We start from the raw sequence: 22,471 nt of genomic DNA, 5'->3' as shown, positions 1-22,471 counted from the left end.
TTTATTCCATTCTTAACATTATCAGTTGAAATTATAAGAAAATATATATAAGGTAGTTAGAAAATAGATATTAATAATATTTTAACTTTTGAACATTTAGTCCGTTGAATAAAAGAGTTTAAGTCATCAAAACGTATGACGTCAGCACGTCGCAATGTTGCCACATCAAATTTGGCTTTCAGTATACAATTTTTTGTCGGCTAATCTAATTATTATATAATATTATTATTATCATATAATTATAATTATTATTATTTTGTTTTATAGCCATTGAAAAAATATTTGTCTGTATAATGCAGTCAAACTAATTTAAATTAGAATAATTTGAATATAAGGAATAGCAGTAATATTTCAGTAATTTACTATTAATAGATAAATAAAAATAATATAATATAAATCACCAAAAACCAAAAATTTATTTTATTATTTTTACCTATTAGCCACGTAAAGAAATTTATTGTAGATAAAATGATAATATAATATTTAACATAGTTCAAGAGCTTGAAACTTGAAAAGCAGTCAAAAATTAGAAAATCAAAATATCATAAATACTTTCTTTCTATCTTTCTTATTTCAAAACAAAGCATATTGGAATATATTATTAGTGTTTTATGTGACATCAGAAATGAAGACAGATATAAATATTCTCAACAAAGAGATTTAAAGGTTTGGGAATAACAAAGTACAGTGTAGGGCAAAAGTCCCGCTACCATATTGATTGCGAACCATCTTGGTTATATCACGTTTCGCTTTAACCATTGTATTGTGTAGACTTCCAAATTTTATTATGGATAAATATACGCCACAAGAACGAGCAGAAATAGTGACAATATTTATTGGAAATAATCGTTACATTATTGCCACGCAGCGGAAATTGAAATTGTGTAGCAGAATAAACAGAACAGTCGGTTAGGGAACACAGAATACTCAGTTAATTTATGAAACTTCATTGCATCCACTAAAAACAACTGTATGGTGTGGTATTCATGCTGGAAATATCATTGGTCCCTATTTTTTTGAAAATGACCAAGGTGTTGCCGTTACTGTTATAGATGAACGGTACCAAGACATGAAATTTTATGGTGCCTGAAATGGAAGACCAAGGACTAAGCAAGGTTTCAGCAAGATGGGACCACAGCACACACAGCTCGTTCAACAGTTCAATTATTGAATGACGTTCCTCCATGAAGACTAATTTCGCGAAGTGGCGATTTAGCATAGCCAGATCTTCAGATTTAACAGCACTAGGCTTTTTCTAATGGCGTTTTTTAAAATCAAAAGTTTATGAGAATATGACCCAAACGATTCAATATTTTACAGACAATATTCGCACGAAGTTCAAGAAATTCAGCCTCAGATGTTGCCATGAAAAATGCTTTAAAAAGAACCGCAAGCTGCATAGCGAACTATTTCACGGTCACCATTTAGCCAATATAATGTTTCAATCATAACGAAAAAAAACATGTAAGAAATGTAAGACCAAATAAACTTTTTGTCAAAACCAAACTTACTTATCTTTTCTTTGAGCAAAGTTATAGTTATTCAAAATGGTAGCAGGACTTTTACCCCACTTTATCTTAGATTTACTTGGAGGACTTGGAGGTTGAAGAGACAAATACTTTTTCATATTAAAGATAGAAAAATATTTCATTTTGAGTTATTATTTTTTATATTCTGCTTAAAGCATTTCTAAAACAGACCCATTAAGCATTTGTGAAATCTCTCTAACATATTGCATGCATTCAAGTTTTTATCAGGTTTGAATAATTTATTGGTTTATGACAGCAAAACACACAAATCCCAATTTTTATTGGGCTCAAATTCAGTTTAAAAACATGAAGATTCTTTACAAGCATCTTGTATATAACGAAGCAACAACAAGTGAAAAAATGGAACGAATGAATTTTATTATTTAAAACCAAATATTCTTTTACTTACCTATATCTATCGACAAAATGATGGAATTTCATCCTAATGGGATAGCCAGACTGCCTTATTTTGATGGTATCCAGCATCCCGGCATACCTGAGTTGTTCCAACACCACGGGCATATCGAATCTCATGGGAGTTTTATCGTTATTCGGCTTCACGCACCTTACAAACCATGGGTTGCATTTTGACATGTTTTCAAGTAGTTGTTGAAGACTATCACTGAATCTGGCTGCCACGGTGGGAGTTCGTGGTTTCATAGTAACGAACCTTCCTAAAGATTAAACATCGTCACTATAAGATTTTCGTGATGAGTTTCGTATTTTACCATTTGTGCCTTTTGGTAGGGTCCTGCTCTGAGACTGATGACTGATGGGTTTAGCAATAGCGCTAACCAAAGGTTCCTTACTGGAGGCGAGCAATTCAATAACTTCCGGACGCAGAATATCTCGATTTTTGTCGAGAAATCCGTCCACAGAATACCAAACTTGACCAGCGTAATGCCGGATCTGGAACGGAGTTAAGAATGTGACAACACCGCAAAACCTACGTTATCAATCATACTTACTCCAAATTCTCGGTCACCAACTCTGGGTCGGCAATAAAATTCGTTCAAAGCGTGATTGTAATGACACTTTTCCAAGAAAGAGTTGTCGGACGCTTTAGGGAAATTACTTTCGTCGTCCAAGAGATGAAAAATTCCTACCGGTTTCTTTCCCAAGAGCTTAAAAAATTGTTAAAATGTGTTAAATGTCTTTTCGGTAAAATAACGCAAAGGTGTCCATACCTGTATTACTGGAGTATTGTCGTTCCAAGTTAAATTAGTCCATTCCAATCGTTCTTTGGCATATTCCTGTTGTTCTAGTTTGAACACGTGCTTGTTGAAGTATAACTGCAACGATTCTGATGCGAAATTGATGCACAGTTGCTCGAATGAGTTCTCGTTCAAGTTCTCAAAGCCGAATATGTCCAATAGTGAGATTCGGGCGGCGTCATGCAATCCCCCACGTTGGATTATTGAATTTACCCGTGTCACTAACCTATGAAATAAATATGAAAACATCAGCTTAAGGATAAAACTTAAAAGAAGCAAAAATAAAATTGGTATTGGCTCTTGGTATGAGTATGAATCACCCTGATTTGATTAAGAAACTAATGAATTGACTTCAGTTTTATTTGTTATCTATTTTTTATTCGTAACAGTTTCTTATTTGATTTAATAAGTTAATTTAGTCTTGTAACTTAGGCCTTTGGCTCAATGAAGTTGTAGAAATAAATTTACCTATCAAAACTATTGATTTTGATCCAGAATAAATAATTACTTTAATATGATAATAATACATAAAAATAATATAAAGTAACTTTCCAATTAGAAATAACATATCTTATAATATTAACGAAAATATTGCCAATCTTGTATGTAATGCTAAGTAAAAACACATAAAACGAAGTCAAACTTAATAAAGTAGCCAATTAGTAATCTAGTCAATAAAATAAGACGAAATTGATACTCCTTTTTTTAAAATAAGAATATCAAAAGAAAATTAGCAGACTTATAGATATGTTACATATATAAAATACATTATTTTTCGAAATTAAGATTCAAATGATTTCAAAAAAGTGAGAAAAAGTACTGACTAACAATATACTATATTTAGAAAATTATAATATACAGAATAATCCACAATAAGCCTTGAATCAACAAAAAAACTCAATTAATTCAGACCAAACAAAATTAGTAATTTGGATAGTGCAGTCGATTATAATACTACATAAAAGAATTTACATATATTAATGTTAAAACAACTGCAAAAATAATGATGATATGGCTAAAACTCATTTAAAAACGAATATATAATGTAGATTCGTGATTATTTTGATTAATCAACATGGTTAGTGACACAAAGATATGAACAAGTCTCTGAATCGGTATATAGTAGAAATATTTTTCTTATTTCAGTCAAGATTATTTTTTGTGTTATTCCTATTGATATTACTGCAAGAATTGGATGTCAAGTTCCCTTCAACGCTTATTCGAAAATAATTTTGTATTAATCTTCTTTGGAATGTCATATCATATTGTTATTTATATCTTCATATTTCAAGAATATATTCTTTGGTTTTTTATACAACCTAATCAATTATATAATAAATTGTACATTAAATAACAACACACAAGACTTTTATTATTTAATAAATGATAAATCATCTCATCGACAGAGACAAGATTGATTCTCTAAAAAACTAATTGTGTATTGAATATTGAACTTATTTTTAATTATATTATATAAAAAAGATATCTAAAACTTTCTAGCCATATGTAATATAATTTTGGGAAATACATATTGATGTATTAATCCCGTACTCGCCTTGCTTGTGTATTAATGTAAGTACAACAGAACAAGAGTAATGAATTAATTTGTAAATTCAGATTGTACTAAGCATATCTAATGTAATATATAAAATATTACATATATAAATATAAAATATATAAAAATTGTAATATAATGCCACAAAAGATGTACATATTTTAACCACCCTTAAATCCATACTTTTATTACTGATCTCTTTATAGATTTTTTTTCCTTTTACTGATCAAGAACATATATAATGCAACATATATCGTAAATATTAAAAAAATCTGGAGTCATTATGAAAAAGTAAATAATATTTGCGTATTATAACTCAAGTAAAATTAATTTTACTAAATACCTAATATAGACATGAATTAAAATAAATACTAATATCAATAAACTCATTAATTAAATATTACTCGAAACAGAAATATCAACATACCATTAAAAAAGAGTCACTATAAAACTAACACCAACAACTTTTGATTTTCATTGTAATCAATCAATAAATATAACAAAAACTGATCAAATATCTTAAAATTGTCCACAATATATCCTGTCGGAATGACAAGTCTATTAATAATACTAACATTTTACCTGTTTGTACAAATAAAGTAGCAAGAATCCCCTGACTGTACAGAAACTACGCGAATGCAGCTGATTAATCACTGGAATAGCATAGAAACAAAATCCCGATATTGCGTTATTATCACCAACCAACTCAAAGAAGAAATATGCCGAAGATGACGAATTAATCTTCGATCACACGTCGTTAATTAATGAGCGTATTATTGTTGAAGTAATCCTTTGCTATATAAAGAGTTATGACAACACTAACGTGTATTTCAGCATTTCGCAAGATGATTGAAGGTTAACAGTATCATCGATAGGTGGAATTGAAGCGAGTAAAAAAATCCATGATTTGTAAAAAAAGAGTATTGTGTGTTATTGCTATTGTCTAATTTCTAGCATATATAATCATATATATATATATATATATATATATATATATATATATATATATATATATATATATATATATATATATATATATACAATACAATTCATGTAAATTATTCAATAATCTCTGACGTTTGTAAATATATATATAGTCTATTCAAAGTTATTTTCTATATACGTCATCTAAATTTGTGACGTCAAAACGTCGCAATGTTGCAGCATCAACTCTGAGTTTTAGTTCAGTTTAGCTTTGACATACAACAAAATTCTAATCAAGATAAAATAATTGTACAAAAATGTTATCTAATATAATTTATTTTAACATTATAGTATATCTAAAAACTACAGTTAATTATAAAGCCACAATAGTTTATAGGTTGGAGTTATAATCTCTTATCACTATTGCTTTCAAGAATTTTACATATGTTTGATTAAGCGAACAACTCTGACAGGCTCATTCGTTTACGTGTTTGAACTAATCAGACAGCATTGCGTCTCTTTGTAACTAGAATAAAATGAGAAGGAAAATATTGTCTGATTCTAAAATGAATTTAGAAATTGCGGCAAGCAATACATTAAGTATCTTGATGACAATGTACAAAAAACAGAATAAAATTGAATAGACTATATAATTTATTAAAACTTCCATTTATTAGACTTCTTTCATTTAGTCATCAAGTCAAAGGGAACTAAATCTGGCAATCATGGCGCATACGTACTTATACACCTTTATTTATTAGAAAAGACATGAACTTAATATATGTTTTTTTAAAGTAAAAATTAAATAAGTTTAAAAGTAAAAATGTGATAGTTATAGTAAGTTAAGATATAATTGTATGAATACAGAAAGTATTTAAATTTATAAGTGTACATATTTGAGGTTAATGTTAATGTTTTCTTTATTTTAGTTTATTCTTTATATATATATATATATATATATATATATATATATATATATATATTTATATATATATATATATATATATATAGTTCTTATTAGTTTTTTAACAGGTCAGTTGAAAAGTCCCCAGCCTGACACATAGATGGCGCTACTAGAATTAAATCCATATGTTTTTTGAGTCCTAACCCCCAAAAGATGCGTCCATAAATTTGACAACTGTCGGACCATTAGTTTGTGACTTATAGCATTTTGAGTGAAGCAACTTTTGTCATTGAAGTTTAGACGTGGTAAAATGAGCACCGAAGACCACCGAGAGGTTGTTACCGACGAAACATAAAGAAAATCCACAAAATAATTTTTGAATGGCCGTAAATTGATATTGAATGAGTAGCAGATACTCTAAAGATATCAACTGAACGTGTTCATCATATCATCCACGAATATTTGGGTATAAGAAAGCTTTGCGCAAAGTTGGTGCCGCGCGAGCTCACTTTTGACCAAAAACAACGACGAGTTGATGATTCGGAGCTGTGTTTGAAGTTGATAAAGCGTAATATACCCTAGTTTATGCGTCGATATGTGACAATGGACGAAACATGGCTCCATCATTTCACTCCAAAGTCCAATCGACAATCATCCGAGTGGACTGCACACGATGAACCCGTTCCAAAACGTGACAAAACGCAATATTCGGCTGGCAAGGTTATGGCGTCTGTATTTTGTGATGCGCATGGAATAATTTTTATTGACTACCTTGAAAAAGGAAGGACCATCAACAGTGACTATTGCATAGCGCTATTGGACCGTTTGACGGACGAAATCGCCGAAAAACGACCGCATTTGACGAGCAAGAAAGTGCTACTTCACCAAAACAATGCACCGTGTCACAAATCAGTGAAATCGATGACAAAAATCCATGAATTGGGCTTTGAATTGCTTCCTTATCCACTGTATTCTCCGGATCTGGTCCCACGCGACTATTTCCTGTTCCCAGATCTCAAAAGAATGCTCACTGGGAAGAAATTTTCCTCGAATGAGGCCTATTTGGAAGCAAAGGACAAATCGTACTACAAAACTGGCATCGAAAATTTGGGGGGTCGCTATAATCAGTGTATCACCCTAAAACTTTCTTTTATTCGGGTTCATTCATTTTCTAAAAATTTTTGCAAGACGCAGTCGAATGTTATCATGCAAGAGCATGAGTTTTGAGTTAATTACTTTATCTTGCTGAACGTTTTTCAATACTACTTTATGGCCACCAATATTCTGCTTCGTGGCCGATGTAGCTCTTTTTAGCTAACCAATGAGAACAGTTCCTGTCGCAATAGGACCATTTTTTATTTTCAGTTATAATGCGCTATAGAAAACTCCCCTTTTATTGGCCGGTTAGTAATGAAACTGCCACGTCGAGACGGTTTGAAATGGTATTTCCAGTCAATTTATATAACTGTGAAAGTTCTATTAGGGTTTAAGCTAGATTTTCGTCTAATAAGCTTTGCAATTCATTGTCTTCGTTTTGTTTGTGAACTTCCAGGCTATTTAAACCAAAACCGACAATTGTAATGACGGGGAATTTTAACCATAAGTTTCTAAAAGTGTTTAATGGGCTTCAGTAGCATATTTCTTCAAATCAAATGAACAAAAGTAATGATGAATGTTGAAAATGTAATTTTGAATGTTCCATGATTAAAATTTGTATACTGAATCTCAATAATATCAAATGGAAAACTATTATTCTATTTAGAGTTAAATCTATCGAACTTAATATTTAGGTCAGATTTTTTATATTATGTTTCGCATTTTAAAAAATATGTATCGCTGACCAAAATACATTCAAGCGCCTAGTATATTTTATACTTACGAATTAATATATTATGTAAGTATACGCAAACTTTATTTTATTTTGTATATACAGTTTTACAAGTTGTTATTTCCAAAGCATTCCTATTTCTTTTGATAATGAAATAAGAATATATTAATAATTAATTAAACTGAAGAAATATCTTGAGAAAATTGATCTTGTGTTCTTTATCTAGTTTTATGTACGAATTGATAATATTTAATTATAACTAAAGTGCTGATTGGTATTATATGTATATCAGGGATTCGAATCAAATCAAGATGTCAATTTATTAAAATTCCATATTTGATTTAGATTTAGAAAAGGTTTTACACAAGAGAAGTTTCTATTTACAGTTTTCATCTTATCTCAGTTTATTTAAGTGAACTTACCAATTGAATAATGCTGAGTACAATGCTTTCGCGAATGCGTCTCGGGCGTCCAGAGCCTGATCGATGCTCAACGGTGAAAATACGCGTTCTGCACGAGCTTCGGTGATACGGGACGTCAGCGTCCTCTGCAATCCCGTCGCGGAAATCTGCAGCAGATGCGCGGCCCACTTGATTTCCACATCCGAGCCCACTTCCACGCCTTCCTGACCGTGCCTGTGAAATTTCGTTAACAAATGAGAAGCGACGTTATTGAAATCGCCCGATAGGCGGAATTTTAAGTCCGTCCATTGGATTTATGGACGGCGTCTGACGGGGAAGGTTACGGCAACGACCGAGGACGTTTCGGTAGTCGGTTGTTGAAATCGACAAAACAAAATTGTCCTTTTGTGTCACCGTATGCATTCATTGACGGTTGTGTCACTTAGAATTTACATACGTGTCTTGTATGACAATCAAACGATTAGTTTCGCTGCCTACAGGTGGTGTTTTTTTCTTACCTGAGCTGTCTCCTATGGAAATAAATATTTCCCAAGTGCAAAACTGACGCTAGGACCTTGACGATTCCTTCTTGCTCGCTCTCGCTCACTCCCAACACTTCCATGGCTCTGGTTAAGGCCTTCCAATCCGCTCCGGAACCGGAATGTCCCGGTGAGCAATCACTTCCTCCTGAATAAAGATATTTTAACATATATTTTGAATTCCTACATGCTTGCCAAAAACTAAAAAATAATTAGTAAGAATCTATATGTAATAAACGAAAATGTAAATGTACATAATATTGATAGATATTTAGAGGCTCTACGTGACAAGCTTGAATGACCTTTTGGATATAACATATCGACACAATAAGAATAACAATACCTAACATATACACATTATTTATTTATTAATAAGTTTTTGAGCCATAATTTGCTTTTAAAATATCTGCACTTTTTCGCTTAATTGATACATAGAGCGTAGTTTCCAGCGGAATGTACTTCCACTCTTGAACCAAAGCATCCGCCATTTGCTTCAATGATGGAAATCTATACTCCTCATTCTCTACTCTATAACAGTTCAATTATGCTGAGGTCTGGCAACTGTGCTGGTTAGGTAAAATGTCTGAACACCAAAGACTGAACATTTTGAATGTTCATGTGGGCGTGTTATTATCTTGCTATATGATACTGTATTTGGTAGCAATATGTTAGTCATAATAAGATTCAGATGTTCATTCGTAGTAATCCGACCAGCTATGTAAATGGTAGGAATAATTAATTGTAGATATTTTGTTCTTCATGCTGCAAACAGAAATGGTTAATACACTTTCGGTATAGATGAACTCGATCAGGCACATTGCAGAAGATATTGACAAATTATGGAATTGTGAACAATTGTTAGATAGATTGGAAATCAACATTAACAGCTAAAAGACAGGGTGATGAGAGTGAAAATAACTAAAGGTGAGATATAAATAATATAGCATATCTGTTGGAAATCTTATTGTAGAGTGTGAAAGTTTTATGTGCACAAATATGTGTGTAATTGTCCACAGTATATTGAGCATTTGGTTAAAATGTGTGGGGAGAGAAAGAAATACTAATTCTTTTCTAAAATGTGTATATGCTCTCTAATGATAGTAATACATATTACTTGGATATATAATTGTTAATCAGGTGTATTAGGATCCAGTATTATGGTAACCTCCAGAGGATAACACTGGGACTCTAAATCATAGGTGGTGTGGAAAAAAAAGTCAATTTAAATACAATACAACGGATCATAAGTGTAAATTAATGTAGGTTAAAATTCTTTGATAATATGTGCATTAGATATATTATAATATTAAAATAAATTATATTTTACAGTATTCTTACTAGTTCAGTTACAGTTCTTAGTTCAAAAGTATTTTTTAAATTAGTATTTTATATACTTAACAGTTCGATATTTTATTTAATATTCGGTATATTTAATCAAACCAAAATGAACTAAAACGCAGGGTTGGTGCGGCAACATTGCCACGTTTTGACGTCGTCAAGGCAGATGACGTGAGCTCACTGCTCTTTTGAATAGACTTATATGCACATCGCATTATTTACACGGAGATTGTGTTACTTGGTATTAATATTTTACCTACTACTGTGTATTAACGTTAATAATGTTGCAATTAACATGAATAATGCTCGGAAATATTCAATTAATTCCAAAATGTCTGTGTTTCTCAGAAAAAAACTTATTTTATTATTACTATTAACTATTACTATTAACTATTTTACTATTAAAAGTATTTTATTTTTTTATATTTGAATTATTAGTTTTCATCTTGAATAATACATAAAGAAGAGAAATTTTATACAGCTGAAAATTGAATGAGCGAGTTTGGAATGGTGGCGCAAAAACAGGAATGTTACTAACGTAACTAATGACCAACTTTGGTGAGCAATATCATTCTATTTGAAACAGATAATCCTATAGGCATTAGGTTTACTAAGCGTGTTGGAAGTCATTTTAGAACTGATAATTTATCAAAGCCCCACGATTTGATAGCCATTTACTGAGGAAGTTGGCACGACTTTTTAATGTGCATAGGTCATCATTACATCACATTTTGTACAGATACTTTATTAGATTGCATGCATTCAGTTGGTTTAAGAATTATACTTTACTTCGTAAATCATCGTTTATCAACATCTTTCTTTCATAGGCACGTAGATAAGTAGAACTGCTACAGCTGGACTACAACTAATTCGAGATATACCCATCAGAAAACCCTTCATATCTTACACCACAGAACACTTGAAGTGACCGAATGGGTTGCCACGAAGAATTATTTCTTACGGTTATTTATTTCAAAAATAATTTTACATTTGGACGGTATTATTTTCATATCAATCACGCTAATTTTTAATCAATCCACTAAATATAAACTTTGACTTAGGACAGTTGGTATAATAATCCAGAATATTAGATTGAATGCTCCAAAACCAAGAGGGTAGTGAAGTAGACATTTTCGAGGGGTTGATCCATTTAACTATGATGTGACTATGTGCATATTAGTCACGAGTTGAGCCACAGCCGTTCTAATTTTGCAGATAAAAGGTTTGGTTATTTATCTGTTGTTTGAAGAATGGCCGAATACTCGAATAAAACGTATACTTGTTGTTATTGTTAACTAATAGTAATACTTATTAGCTAATTAATATTTTTGTTTGTGTTCTTTTCATTATCACTAGACCACAAGGAAAGAGCTAGTAACAAAATTAGTGTTAAAAAAAACAAGAAAATCATTCTAGTGTAAAAATATAAATCGATTTTACCTTGATTTAAATAAAAATATTTATCAGCGTCAATCAGGCCGTACTTCTGTTTCTCGGTGTTACTCAAACCACCGAGAAGCTCGTAAAATACATGATAGTTTCTTTCGCCGGGAGCTTGTGTTACTATACGAGACTTTTCTAGCAAGTACTGAGTAATTTTCGCCCCTGAAAGTCAAATTAATATTAATCCGGGTATATACAGAAACTAAGACAACTTAAAAACCTACCAATAATCGATCCATTCTTAAAATACACCTCGAGATATTTTCCGAACCTAGAACTGTTGTCATTTCGAACAGTTCTCGCGTTACCGAATGCTTCGAGTAACGGAGTTGCTTCCAGAATCTGCTCGGTGACCAAGGCCTGGCCTCGTGGAGCCGATGGTGCCACTGCCGCTAGATACTGCATGACCAATTTCGTTGATTCGGTTTTACCCGAACCACTTTCGCCACTGATTACAACGACCTAAGAAAAATATTAATATTTAGGATCCGTATGCTATAAGCCGTATATTATATATTATATTCTGATTGCCATATATAAAGATTCTTTTCACATTTTTATATATTTATATCTTATATAAAAATATCTCAATGAAAATGAGAAATAGTCAGATGGAGCCAAATCTGGTGAGCATGGAGAGCGAGGTAGAGGTTCCTCTTTAATTCCTTTCCATTCTAGCTAAACTTATGAGACACTGACTGCACAATCAGCGGAAATTAAGTCACCCCAGGAAAATCTTTTATAGCCTTTAGGACCGTGGTGCAATGTAGAAAAACCCGATCGTATTATATCCTTCTTTTATATTTTGTTTGTTATATTTTCGAGTTTCGCTTTTTTACAACTAGGGTTTATCAGGACTGGACCTACTATTTAGCTTGTGCTCCCAACTACGGTACTCGCAATCAAGCCTATCGACTATCGAGAGACAACCCAGATTACCCGTTTCTTCCCTGGTTACTGGCATGAAGATACATTACTCCACAACATCTCCGGATTTGGCGCATGTGCAATTTCCTGCATAGAATAAACCATAGAAAAAAATAAACTTTATAGTCTTCCTTTTCTAATGGCGGTCTAATCTATTCGAGTCGATCGGTACGGTCGATCAGATCAAAACAACAAAATAATTTAGAATATTTTGATTGTGTGTTACGTTAATAATTCTACAGGAATAATAATTAAATTGTTGTGTTATTCTTGGTGGTCTAACATACATTGGTTTTAAAATAGGAAAACCCTACTGCTTTCATATATATAGGTGGCTTTTTCGTTTTAATATATAATTAAAAATATTAGCTGTGTTTGATCTAAACGATTTTCGTCTTTTTTATTGTAATGTTTATTTATATGGTTCTTAGAGTTCTTGTTAATTGTTCAAATATGTTTTTTTATAAAAATAGAAAGGCATGTTATTTGTATTATTTCATTTTATTCAATAATTTTTTAAATGTTTTTCAAAATTTAGTTTCAACATTAAATCAATTATTTATCATATTTGTGTATTTTTATTTATAAAAAATAATGATCATGCGTAATATGATATTTATATAAAAACAGCTGGACATATATTCATTATATTTTTATTAGTTCGTTTTCAATACTTTTTTAAATAAAATGTGTTATTTCCAAAATTTTACCATTTTTATTTACCTCCTGAACGTATTTATCCGCTTAACATATTCGACATTAAATCTAATAATCACGATAAAACAACATAGAACCTCTTCCTTTTTCTAAGTCGGTTAAAAAAATAAGTATATAAAGCTGCATATACACATGCGCCAAACTCGGATTATTCTGTGTTTAAATTTAAATGGAGCCAATATGCGCATGCGCCAAAACCGGAGATGTTGTGGAGTAACGTATCCTCCGCCTGCAAAATTATTTCACATTTTGGCTATTGAACAGAATTTGAAGCAATAATTTCTGAAATGCTAGATTACTAAGATTTTGCTAGAAAGGCTAGATATTATATAGGAGTCTGTAACTACAGCGCCAGTCCAACTAATGATTTTAACATTTTCTTTGAGAACCAGTGTCATCCTTTAAAATTGAAGTCTTTTAGTGGATGTGTGACATTGTATATATATTGCAGGATTAGGTTTAAAGTTTCCTAACGCTATTATTCTGCAAGTCTGCAGAGTTCTTGATCTTAAAAATTCTAGAGAAATGAAAAATAGACAGCAGCAATAAGTACAGTAGAAATTATAAATTTTGAAGGCGCCGATAATTGAGCAAGATTATCAAGACAGTTATCCATGATGCTTGAGATAGAGTTATATAGACGTGGAGTAGTATATTAGGCGACAAGGAAAAGATAATTGTATTATCAGCAAATGGACGAATCTTAACATTTGGACATATGCTATGGAAGATTGAATTTATATCAATGTTAAATAACGCAGGACTAACAAAGAACTATCTTGTGTATGTCTACGACAGAAACGAAAATTAGAAAGTACGGTTTGTCAGAAAGATTCAGAAAAATAGACAGAAAAGTCAATAAAATAGAGAATATAGCCCATAATTTCCCAGGAATCTAGTGGCTGAATAATTGAGTATCTCCAAGTAAAATTTAAAATATCTTCTATGTCCAGAAAAACTACAATCGTGTATCATAACTCATATCGAATCAGCTCAAATAAAGCCAAATTGCTAGAGGAAATGAATAAATTTTGGATGAATTGATGTAACTTATTCTATTCTATGTAGAATTTAGGTTTTTTGTCAGTAAAATATTCAAAACAATATTAATTTTATGTTAAATGTATTCTGTATTATTGTTGGTTAACGTTTAAAAATATAATTGAAAATATTACCTGAGGAGATGGTAAAGCAGCATAAGCGGCAGCGGCCGAAGCGAAAAGATGCGGAGGCAGAGCGCCGATCATCTTGCCCTTGTATTTCTGTGCAGATTCGATTCCGTAACATCCGTCGAACATCCGGTATGGATTGACAGCTACCAGGATGCTTCCTGCGTACGTGTATATCAAGTTCCGGTCGTACCTGTCGAAGAAAAAACGTTTTGTTTATCGCAAGGTTGTTGACATTATATCGATATAGCTTAATCGTCTAGCATTAAGGCAGTATGTGCCGTTATAGTCGATGACTTTGCAATGCAAAACGCGTAATTGGGTAGAATATAGAGCAGGGTGCTATACCCATATTTAACATTTTTTTATATAGATAATACAGTTACATATACTGTTTGTTTATATTTATGTTAATATATCACCTAAAATCTGAATATATTTGATGCAAATTGAATATTAATATCGTTTTATTTAATTAAATGTTAATTAGAGGAAGCATAAAGTTGGATTTTTAAAATTAGTTTTACATTTTATATTAAAATATGATATTTTTAGTCAAAAAATCAATTAAGAGAAATATTTAGTTTGCATTTCAAAATTGGTTGATAAATATTTTAATTTTGTAATAACTATGACAGATATTTAGTAAAAAGTTTAAGTTTAATTAAATTTGAAGGCTATGCATTAATGTACTTTAAATTAAGACGTTTAAAGTGATGCAAAGCATCAAAATATAATGAATGGCTTTTAAAAGATATAAGTTTGAGTAATATTAATTGCTTTTATAAATTTATTTAAAATGTTAATTTCTTGTTGTAAAAGTCTTAATTGGAATACTATGTATATTAGTTTAGTAATAAAATCCTTTTGCACTGAAAAAATTCTTCTTCTTTGAAGATTCAAGAATCGACCCAATTTTGAATAATTTGAAAAGTACGAAATAGTTATTCAGCTAGACCGCATACCATTGACTGGATAATCCAACGGAGCAATATTTGGAGAATAAGGTAAGTCATGTGTTTTGATATGGCGACCTTTTTGTTTTAACATCTCTAAAGCACAAGTTGAGTTCGATAGCGTCCTCTTGTAATTCTTTCGCTCAATTTTAGCAACTGTTAGTATACCAGGTCGAGTCGGTTCCATCATGTACTTAACAATACCTTCGCGCTATAATATTTGAATTCGTGGTGGAAGTGGAAGCGTGACCGGGGTATCCCTATACTTTTTTGAATCTCCAGTAACTAAGCGATGCAAAAACTCCTTTCTTCTGTATTGTTGGAGCACTTTAACGTACCTAGATTTTGATTCTTGTTGCAACTCTCTTTTAGAACCATTTCCAAGACTTAGTCGATAATAAAAGACTTGTTAAGTAACGTCTACTGAGTGAACAAGTTCTAATTGTGTCTGGCAACAGTCTTTGTCCAATTAACTGTTTTCAAACTTCTGTATTATTTTTGGATCCACTTTGTATTCCAGCACATGTCTCATTTTGGCATCATAACTGCATTTTTTGTAACTAACAATGAAAAGAAACACGTGATGCTTGTTGGACTCAAAACTAGTCATGTTTACTCTCTTAGAGGTACATTAGGGTGTGTCTAATTCGCAAATATAGCGATGATATATTATGGTTAAATGTTTTGCCCTAATGTTCACGAGAAATTTCCGTCCCCTGAAATTTTCTGGACATTGTTATTTTTAAGATTATTTTTATATTGCGTTCTAAAATTTGTTTATATGATTCGTTGTATGTAGGGTTTACGAACTTTAGTTGACATAGAGCTAACTTGCTTTAGGTCATTCTAGATCTATGAAAACGCATAATTTATATAAAAAATTGTTTCATAAAAGAATATTGTAGTTTCCTCGTATTGAATTTCTAAAAGCATTTCTATACTATATTTAATTCCGGTAAATTCGATTTGTATGAATATTTTTCTTTTTTCATACCATAACAAGTACAAAACATAATTACATTACAATCGTGCCAAATTGATAGAAAATGGAGCATTGCCATTTTCAGTTACATAATTGTATTTCTAAAAAATCTAAACTAGATTAAAACTAACTTCACTTCAATTTATAACTAACAGTTCTGAAGCAACGAGACAAATTCACTCAAGCAAAGTAATAGGCATAATAGATAGAAGTTCTAAATAAGTAGTAAATTTAAGTATTTCCTATCTAAACTAATCATCGTTAAACCTTAACTAGTATTTTGTGTACCAATAATTATAAGTTTCTAAACAGACTAATTTAATTCTTGTAGGTTATTTTTTCATAAATATTTCATTAAAAAGTCTCAGTTATTTTTTACTGTCCAAAGAAAAAAAAACTTTACAGTCTTCCTTTCGAGTCGATCGGTACGGTCGATCAGATCAAAACAACAAAAAAATCTAAAATATTTAGATTGTGTGTAACGTTAATAATTCTATAGGAATAATAATTAAATTGTTGTGTTATTCTTGGTGGTCTAACATACATTGGTTTAAAAATAAGAAAACTTTACTGCTTTCATATATATATAGGTGGCTTTTTCGTTTTAATATATAATTAAAAATATTAGCTGTTTGATCTAAACGATTTTGGTTTTTTTTATTGTAATTTTTATTTATATGGTTCTTAGAGTTCTTGTAAAATATGGTGATTTTATAAAAATAGAAAGGCATATAGATATTATTTTTATTATTTCATTTTATTCAACAATTTTTTAAATTAAATATGTTATTTCAAAAAATGTTCAATGTTTTTCAAAATATAGTTTCAACATTAAATCAATTATTTATCATATTTTTATCTTTTCATAGTCTTTCCCTATCGGACAATCAAACCAATATAATTTATATATTAGATTAGAGAGAATATATATTGGGGAATATGTTTTATGTGGTTTTGGTTTATTAAACAGGTGCAATCTTATTTCAGCCCATGTTTGTTCATAAAGATGCGCTTCAAATTGTTTTCATATGATCAAGAACATGGATAATATTAAATATGCCTAAAAATAATAGAAATAACAGTGAATCAAGAACTCCCAGTAGAGTTAGATATTAAATGAAGCTAGATGCAAACAATTAATTAATGAGAATTATTGATGTCTTTTATGACAACTAATTCAGTATATTGATGAAGTTACATCTCAATATTTTCAAGTCTTTCTGCAATGTTATTTCTCTGGTAAACAACAATGGCAATCAGAATTCATTAGCAACCAGACTAGAGACAAGTTAACTCACATTTACAGATATATGTATTGTAAAATAAATTTAATCCAATAATATGCGTAACGCGATATATATTATGATCGTTACTGTAAACGAACGAATATGAAAGCTTGAAGGTCATGGGTGTCGTTGATGTCAAGTCTGAACGATTAGCGGTTTGCACTCATTAGTGATACGTGTTTGACCTGATTTATTTGATTGTTAGAAAAAAATAAAAATACAAGTATACGAGTCAATATTACGAACACGAATACGTAAGAGCAGTGTGCAATTTTAACAGAAATATGATAATGATTGGAGCTATTTATACATATCATTGCAAAAAAGGTTAGTCATTGTTAATTAATAATTCGCATATGGTATTTGTTTATAGGTTTATTGTTATATTTAAAATTTTGTTAGATGATTTGTTAAAATATTTTTCTTAATTTTGGTTTTTTCTTATTTTTATTTTATATTTTTCTTTATTTTTAGTTTTTCTTAATCTTTATATTTATTTTTACTCTTTCTTTATTTTTATGCTTAATTCTAAACTTTAAATGAACGTGCAATATTTGATAGAATATAAGTTGAAATGGGTATTATATTGACATCCGATTTACTACAATAACTTTTCGTGGGCTGTTAAACTTTAATTTTTTTTTTAATTACAATATTTTGAGATGCTAGACGACAGACATTACGCTGAAATAGGTGTTACTTTTTAGTGTTTATAAAGGAAGTAATGAGAAATTTACTACTTGGCTGATGAAAGACTTAGAAGGAAAAATCAAGAGCTCACATTTGCCCACTCCGTTCACCGTCTTCGGTGCTCATTTCACCACGTCTAATTCATTTTTTTCACAATAACAAAAGTTGTTTTACTCAAAATGCTATAATTCAAACTAATGATTTGACATCTGTCAAATTTATGCACGCATCTTTTGAGGGTTAGGGCTAACTAAAAAACATATGTATTTAATTCTAGTAGCGCCATCTATGTGTCAGGCAGGGAACTTTTCAATTGACTTGTTTTATGTTTGTAAGATTTCTACTGGCATCTTTTTAATCTTTTCGAAAGTGCAAAATATATTTCATGTGAAAATAATTAATAAATAAAAGCTGCAAACGCTCCTCAATAATTTGACGTCCAGCAATACCAAATATTTGCGATGGGTTTAACAGAAGGACAGATATGAACCGTTTCGATTTATCATATTTTTTAAAGCCCTTTTCATGCAGCACATTTTGTTTTGGTATATAATTTTTTTTGTATTTGATATTTTTTCATACATTTTTGTATTTTTGATGCTTGGAGTAATTGTATGTAAAATTCTGACAGAGGAGTATTGTAGCGACCTTGAGGCTTGTCGAATTTTACATCGTGGAATAACGGTCTACAAAATACTCAGAAATATAATTCCAGATGTTGAACACGGGCGGGGTGCCAGCAGCGCCAACTAGAACCCGATAACGAATATCTGGCGGTAACCCCGAGACGTTTATCTGGGATGTTATTGAAGGGTATTTCGATTCATTCAGTGCTCAACCATCGTTTGGTTTAGACGTGCCACCATCGACTGCGCAAGCCTTGTCTCCAGGTAACACCGTTGCCATCCGTTTTATCTAATTGTATTTTTCACATTTTTTTATATAGCCAATAAATAACGGTCACATAATGTAAACACGACTGTTTCATTTCGTTTTACCTCCATTCACCGAGCCACATCATTTACCCTAAAACATAATTACTTATCATGATATATTCTCTATTTTTCTAAAATACTTATTGAAGTGTGGATAGTATTAATATTTATTTAATTATATTTTCAATCATATGTTTTACATCTAAATTGTAGAAGTTATATTGATAATACAATTGACGAATTTATAGACCTTGGAGACAAGAACATCAATACATAAGATTTATTATGAATTCCAAAAATTATATGGAATGATTATTTCACTTTTACAAAAGAAATATATTAAACTTAATGAATTACGTTCGAATTTCGACCACTGTGCGATCACTAATATATTAAGTTACCTGAAGAATGTGGCAATACACGAGAGTTCTGAATTATATTAAATATACCCGACAAAAGTTGCCGTTAATTCAACTGATTTTTTCTTATTAATGAGAATGTTCTATTTAATAGCAGCGGTTCTAAGAGAAACGTTTGTTAATTTAGATACATTACATAATGACTTTCATAAAAGTTTATTTAGTATAGTTTGTCGCGGAAAATGTTTACTGCAATATGAGATTTTTAGCAAGACATTGCCGATAAAATCAATTAACAGCAACAATACAAATAAGATATTTCATGTGATATATAATAATATTTATAAAAATGTTAGATAATTTATTAATAATTATTAATTATTACATAATGACTTTGCTTGTAAATAATTAAATATATTTGCCAGCGCTACAATGGACTCAATACCATCAAGCCTTTTACTTAAATCATTCAAATGAAGCGGGTAGTCTTGGAGTAATAGTTTCATTCAGTTTTAGCAGCTTGTAGTACATTAAACTTTGCTGGTCTCACTATATACATATCAAAACTTTATGGGCTTCAATAATTCCTTTCGGCGTTGATGGGTATATCTCGCCTGAACTAACCAACTTGATTTTTTTGCTTTAAAGTTGTCGTAATTGATATACTTTTTATCGCCATTTACAATAATTCAAAGATAACCGTTAATTTTTCGCTTGAAAGCAGTGAAACCCCGATGTAGAAACGGTCCGAAATTGAGTTTTCACTTACATTTGTGTGGTAACAATATTCCCTTCTTTTGAATCTTCCCCGTTGCATATAAACGTTAAGAATCATATGATCAACTCAAGAAGAAAGAAGAATTGTTATTTCAGTTTGTGTATAGATATATAAATGCAATATTTGATTGTGTTTTATCTAACTAACTTTTTTAGGAATACGCTTGAAGAAAGATTCATAGTATATCAGAAGGCTCAACAACATGATCGAATTATTATGTTATGTGGCAAAGAATTATTACAATAGACATGTAAGTTGAGAAAGATATACAAGCAAGAACTGTTTGAATATATGGAAAGGATTGCCTACAATAAAACCCTTCAGTTTGGATAAACTTTATCAAGCACACTGAAGAAGAAATGGACAAATGGTGGAATTGTGAACTAGTGTTAGATTGAAAATTAACTTTAACTATTAGTGGCTCAGAAACTGACACTGAATGATACTTTTAGAATTAGGGATTATGATTTAATAGTGACAGTACCAAGATAGGGGATTGGAGTGGAAACAACTAATGGTTAATATACAATTAATATATGATAACGAATGAGATGAAATAATTCAGAATATACGCGTATATGAGTATTTGGTTAAAATGTACTAGGAGAGAATCAATACTGTTTTGCAGATATTTTTTTTTATAACATCTTTATTAGATACGCTTAGTACAATCTTAATTATTATTATTATTACAATTAATTTATTACTACTTTTCCTATGTGCTTGGATTAATTAACAAGCAAGACGAGTGCGAGAAAATACATCAGTATGTATTCCTCAATTATAAAATTATAATTATTTATTAATTATTAACTTATAGCTCTAGTTTACACTAATAATACACACTAAATGTTCACACAAGTTCGTATGGTTTTGTTCGTTTCAATCTCCTGACATCCTGCGCGCTGTCCAGCAATTGTTTTGCTTCCACGTTGGTATGATTTAGTAATCTTCTTTCGTGTTTCAAGGCGAAATCCTGCACAACTTCGCAAATCCATTTGATTTCCAGGTCATCGTGCAGTTCTTCATTGGTTACATAGCGATAGGCATTGGTAATCAATCGAAGAACCTTGTTTTGACAGCGCTGTATAACTAACTGATTTGAATTTTTAGTGCAACCCCATATTTGCACCCCATAGGTCCAAATTGGCTTTATAATTGTATTATAGATCAACCTCTTTGATTTTAGATCAAGTTGAGAGTATCTTCCGACTAACCAGTATAGTTGTTTTATTTTGGTTCTAATGTGTTTTCCTTTTTGTCTAACGTGATGCTTTCAATTTAATCTACCGTCAAGATGGATTCCAAGGTATTTTGCTGATTCTGCTTGAGGAATCGGGCATCCATTGAGTGATATAATTAAGTTTTTATTATTTTGCCTTAATGCAAAATTAACGTAGACAGATTTGGAGCTATTAAGTTGAATTTTCCAATTTTTTGTCCATTTGTAGATTTTGTTGACTGCCACTTGCACTTTTTCTATTGCCCTAGGCAGAGATATATCTTTTGCCATAATAACTGTGTCATCAGAAAAGGTTTCAAGAAGTGTTTCTTTTGTTGTTGGAATATCAACAGTGTAGAGCAGATACAGGAGAGGTCCTAAGACGCTACCTTGTGGAACTCCAGCCGAGATATTTTTAAATGTCGAGAACGCCATTTCGTGCGATACTCTAAATTTTCTTCCGAATAAATATGACTCCAGCAATTGACAATAGTTACGTGGTAACAGTTTGCTCATCTTACAGTTTTGCAGATATGGTAAATGCATTAGAGAAGATACATTCATTAAATCTAATTTTATCAAGAAAAATGTACACAGGTAACAAAAGTGTGACAGAAGTGTAACAGACGGAGAAATAAAGTGATATAAGAATAATTGGACAAGTAAACACCAAATATACTTTTGAATGATAATAAAACATATTATTTCAATATACAATTGTTAATTATGTAGCTTAGGCTCCCAAAAAATACCATGAGATGGTTTAGAGAAGAGT

General features: G+C 30.9%; 1 protein-coding gene across 5 annotated transcripts in view; it reads right to left on the bottom strand.

Annotated features, from left to right (window-relative positions):
• The window catches only part of Myo10A (unconventional myosin 10A), a 194,019-nt gene that overhangs the window by 90,607 nt on the left and 80,941 nt on the right, over positions 1-22,471 (bottom strand). For all 5 annotated transcript variants that reach the window (XM_076417412.1, XM_076417448.1, XM_076417438.1 and 2 more), the window contains 9 exons: positions 14,495-14,681; positions 11,900-12,137; positions 11,673-11,837; positions 8,874-9,042; positions 8,377-8,589; positions 2,717-2,969; positions 2,498-2,653; positions 2,258-2,438; positions 1,939-2,203 (listed from right to left, as the gene is read on the bottom strand). In XM_076417412.1, coding sequence (XP_076273527.1) covers positions 1,939-2,203; positions 2,258-2,438; positions 2,498-2,653; positions 2,717-2,969; positions 8,377-8,589; positions 8,874-9,042; positions 11,673-11,837; positions 11,900-12,137; positions 14,495-14,681 — 1,827 coding nt within the window. The remainder of the gene's footprint in view (positions 1-1,938; positions 2,204-2,257; positions 2,439-2,497; positions 2,654-2,716; positions 2,970-8,376; positions 8,590-8,873; positions 9,043-11,672; positions 11,838-11,899; positions 12,138-14,494; positions 14,682-22,471) is intronic.

This window comes from Rhynchophorus ferrugineus, unplaced genomic scaffold (assembly GCF_030347505.1).
Source record: "Rhynchophorus ferrugineus isolate W39M unplaced genomic scaffold, kcgeb_rfMv2 rfM1, whole genome shotgun sequence".
NCBI lineage: Eukaryota > Metazoa > Arthropoda > Insecta > Coleoptera > Curculionidae > Rhynchophorus > Rhynchophorus ferrugineus.
The sequence above is the reverse complement of the archived record's forward strand: the minus strand, read 5'-3'. Positions and strand labels throughout refer to the sequence as shown.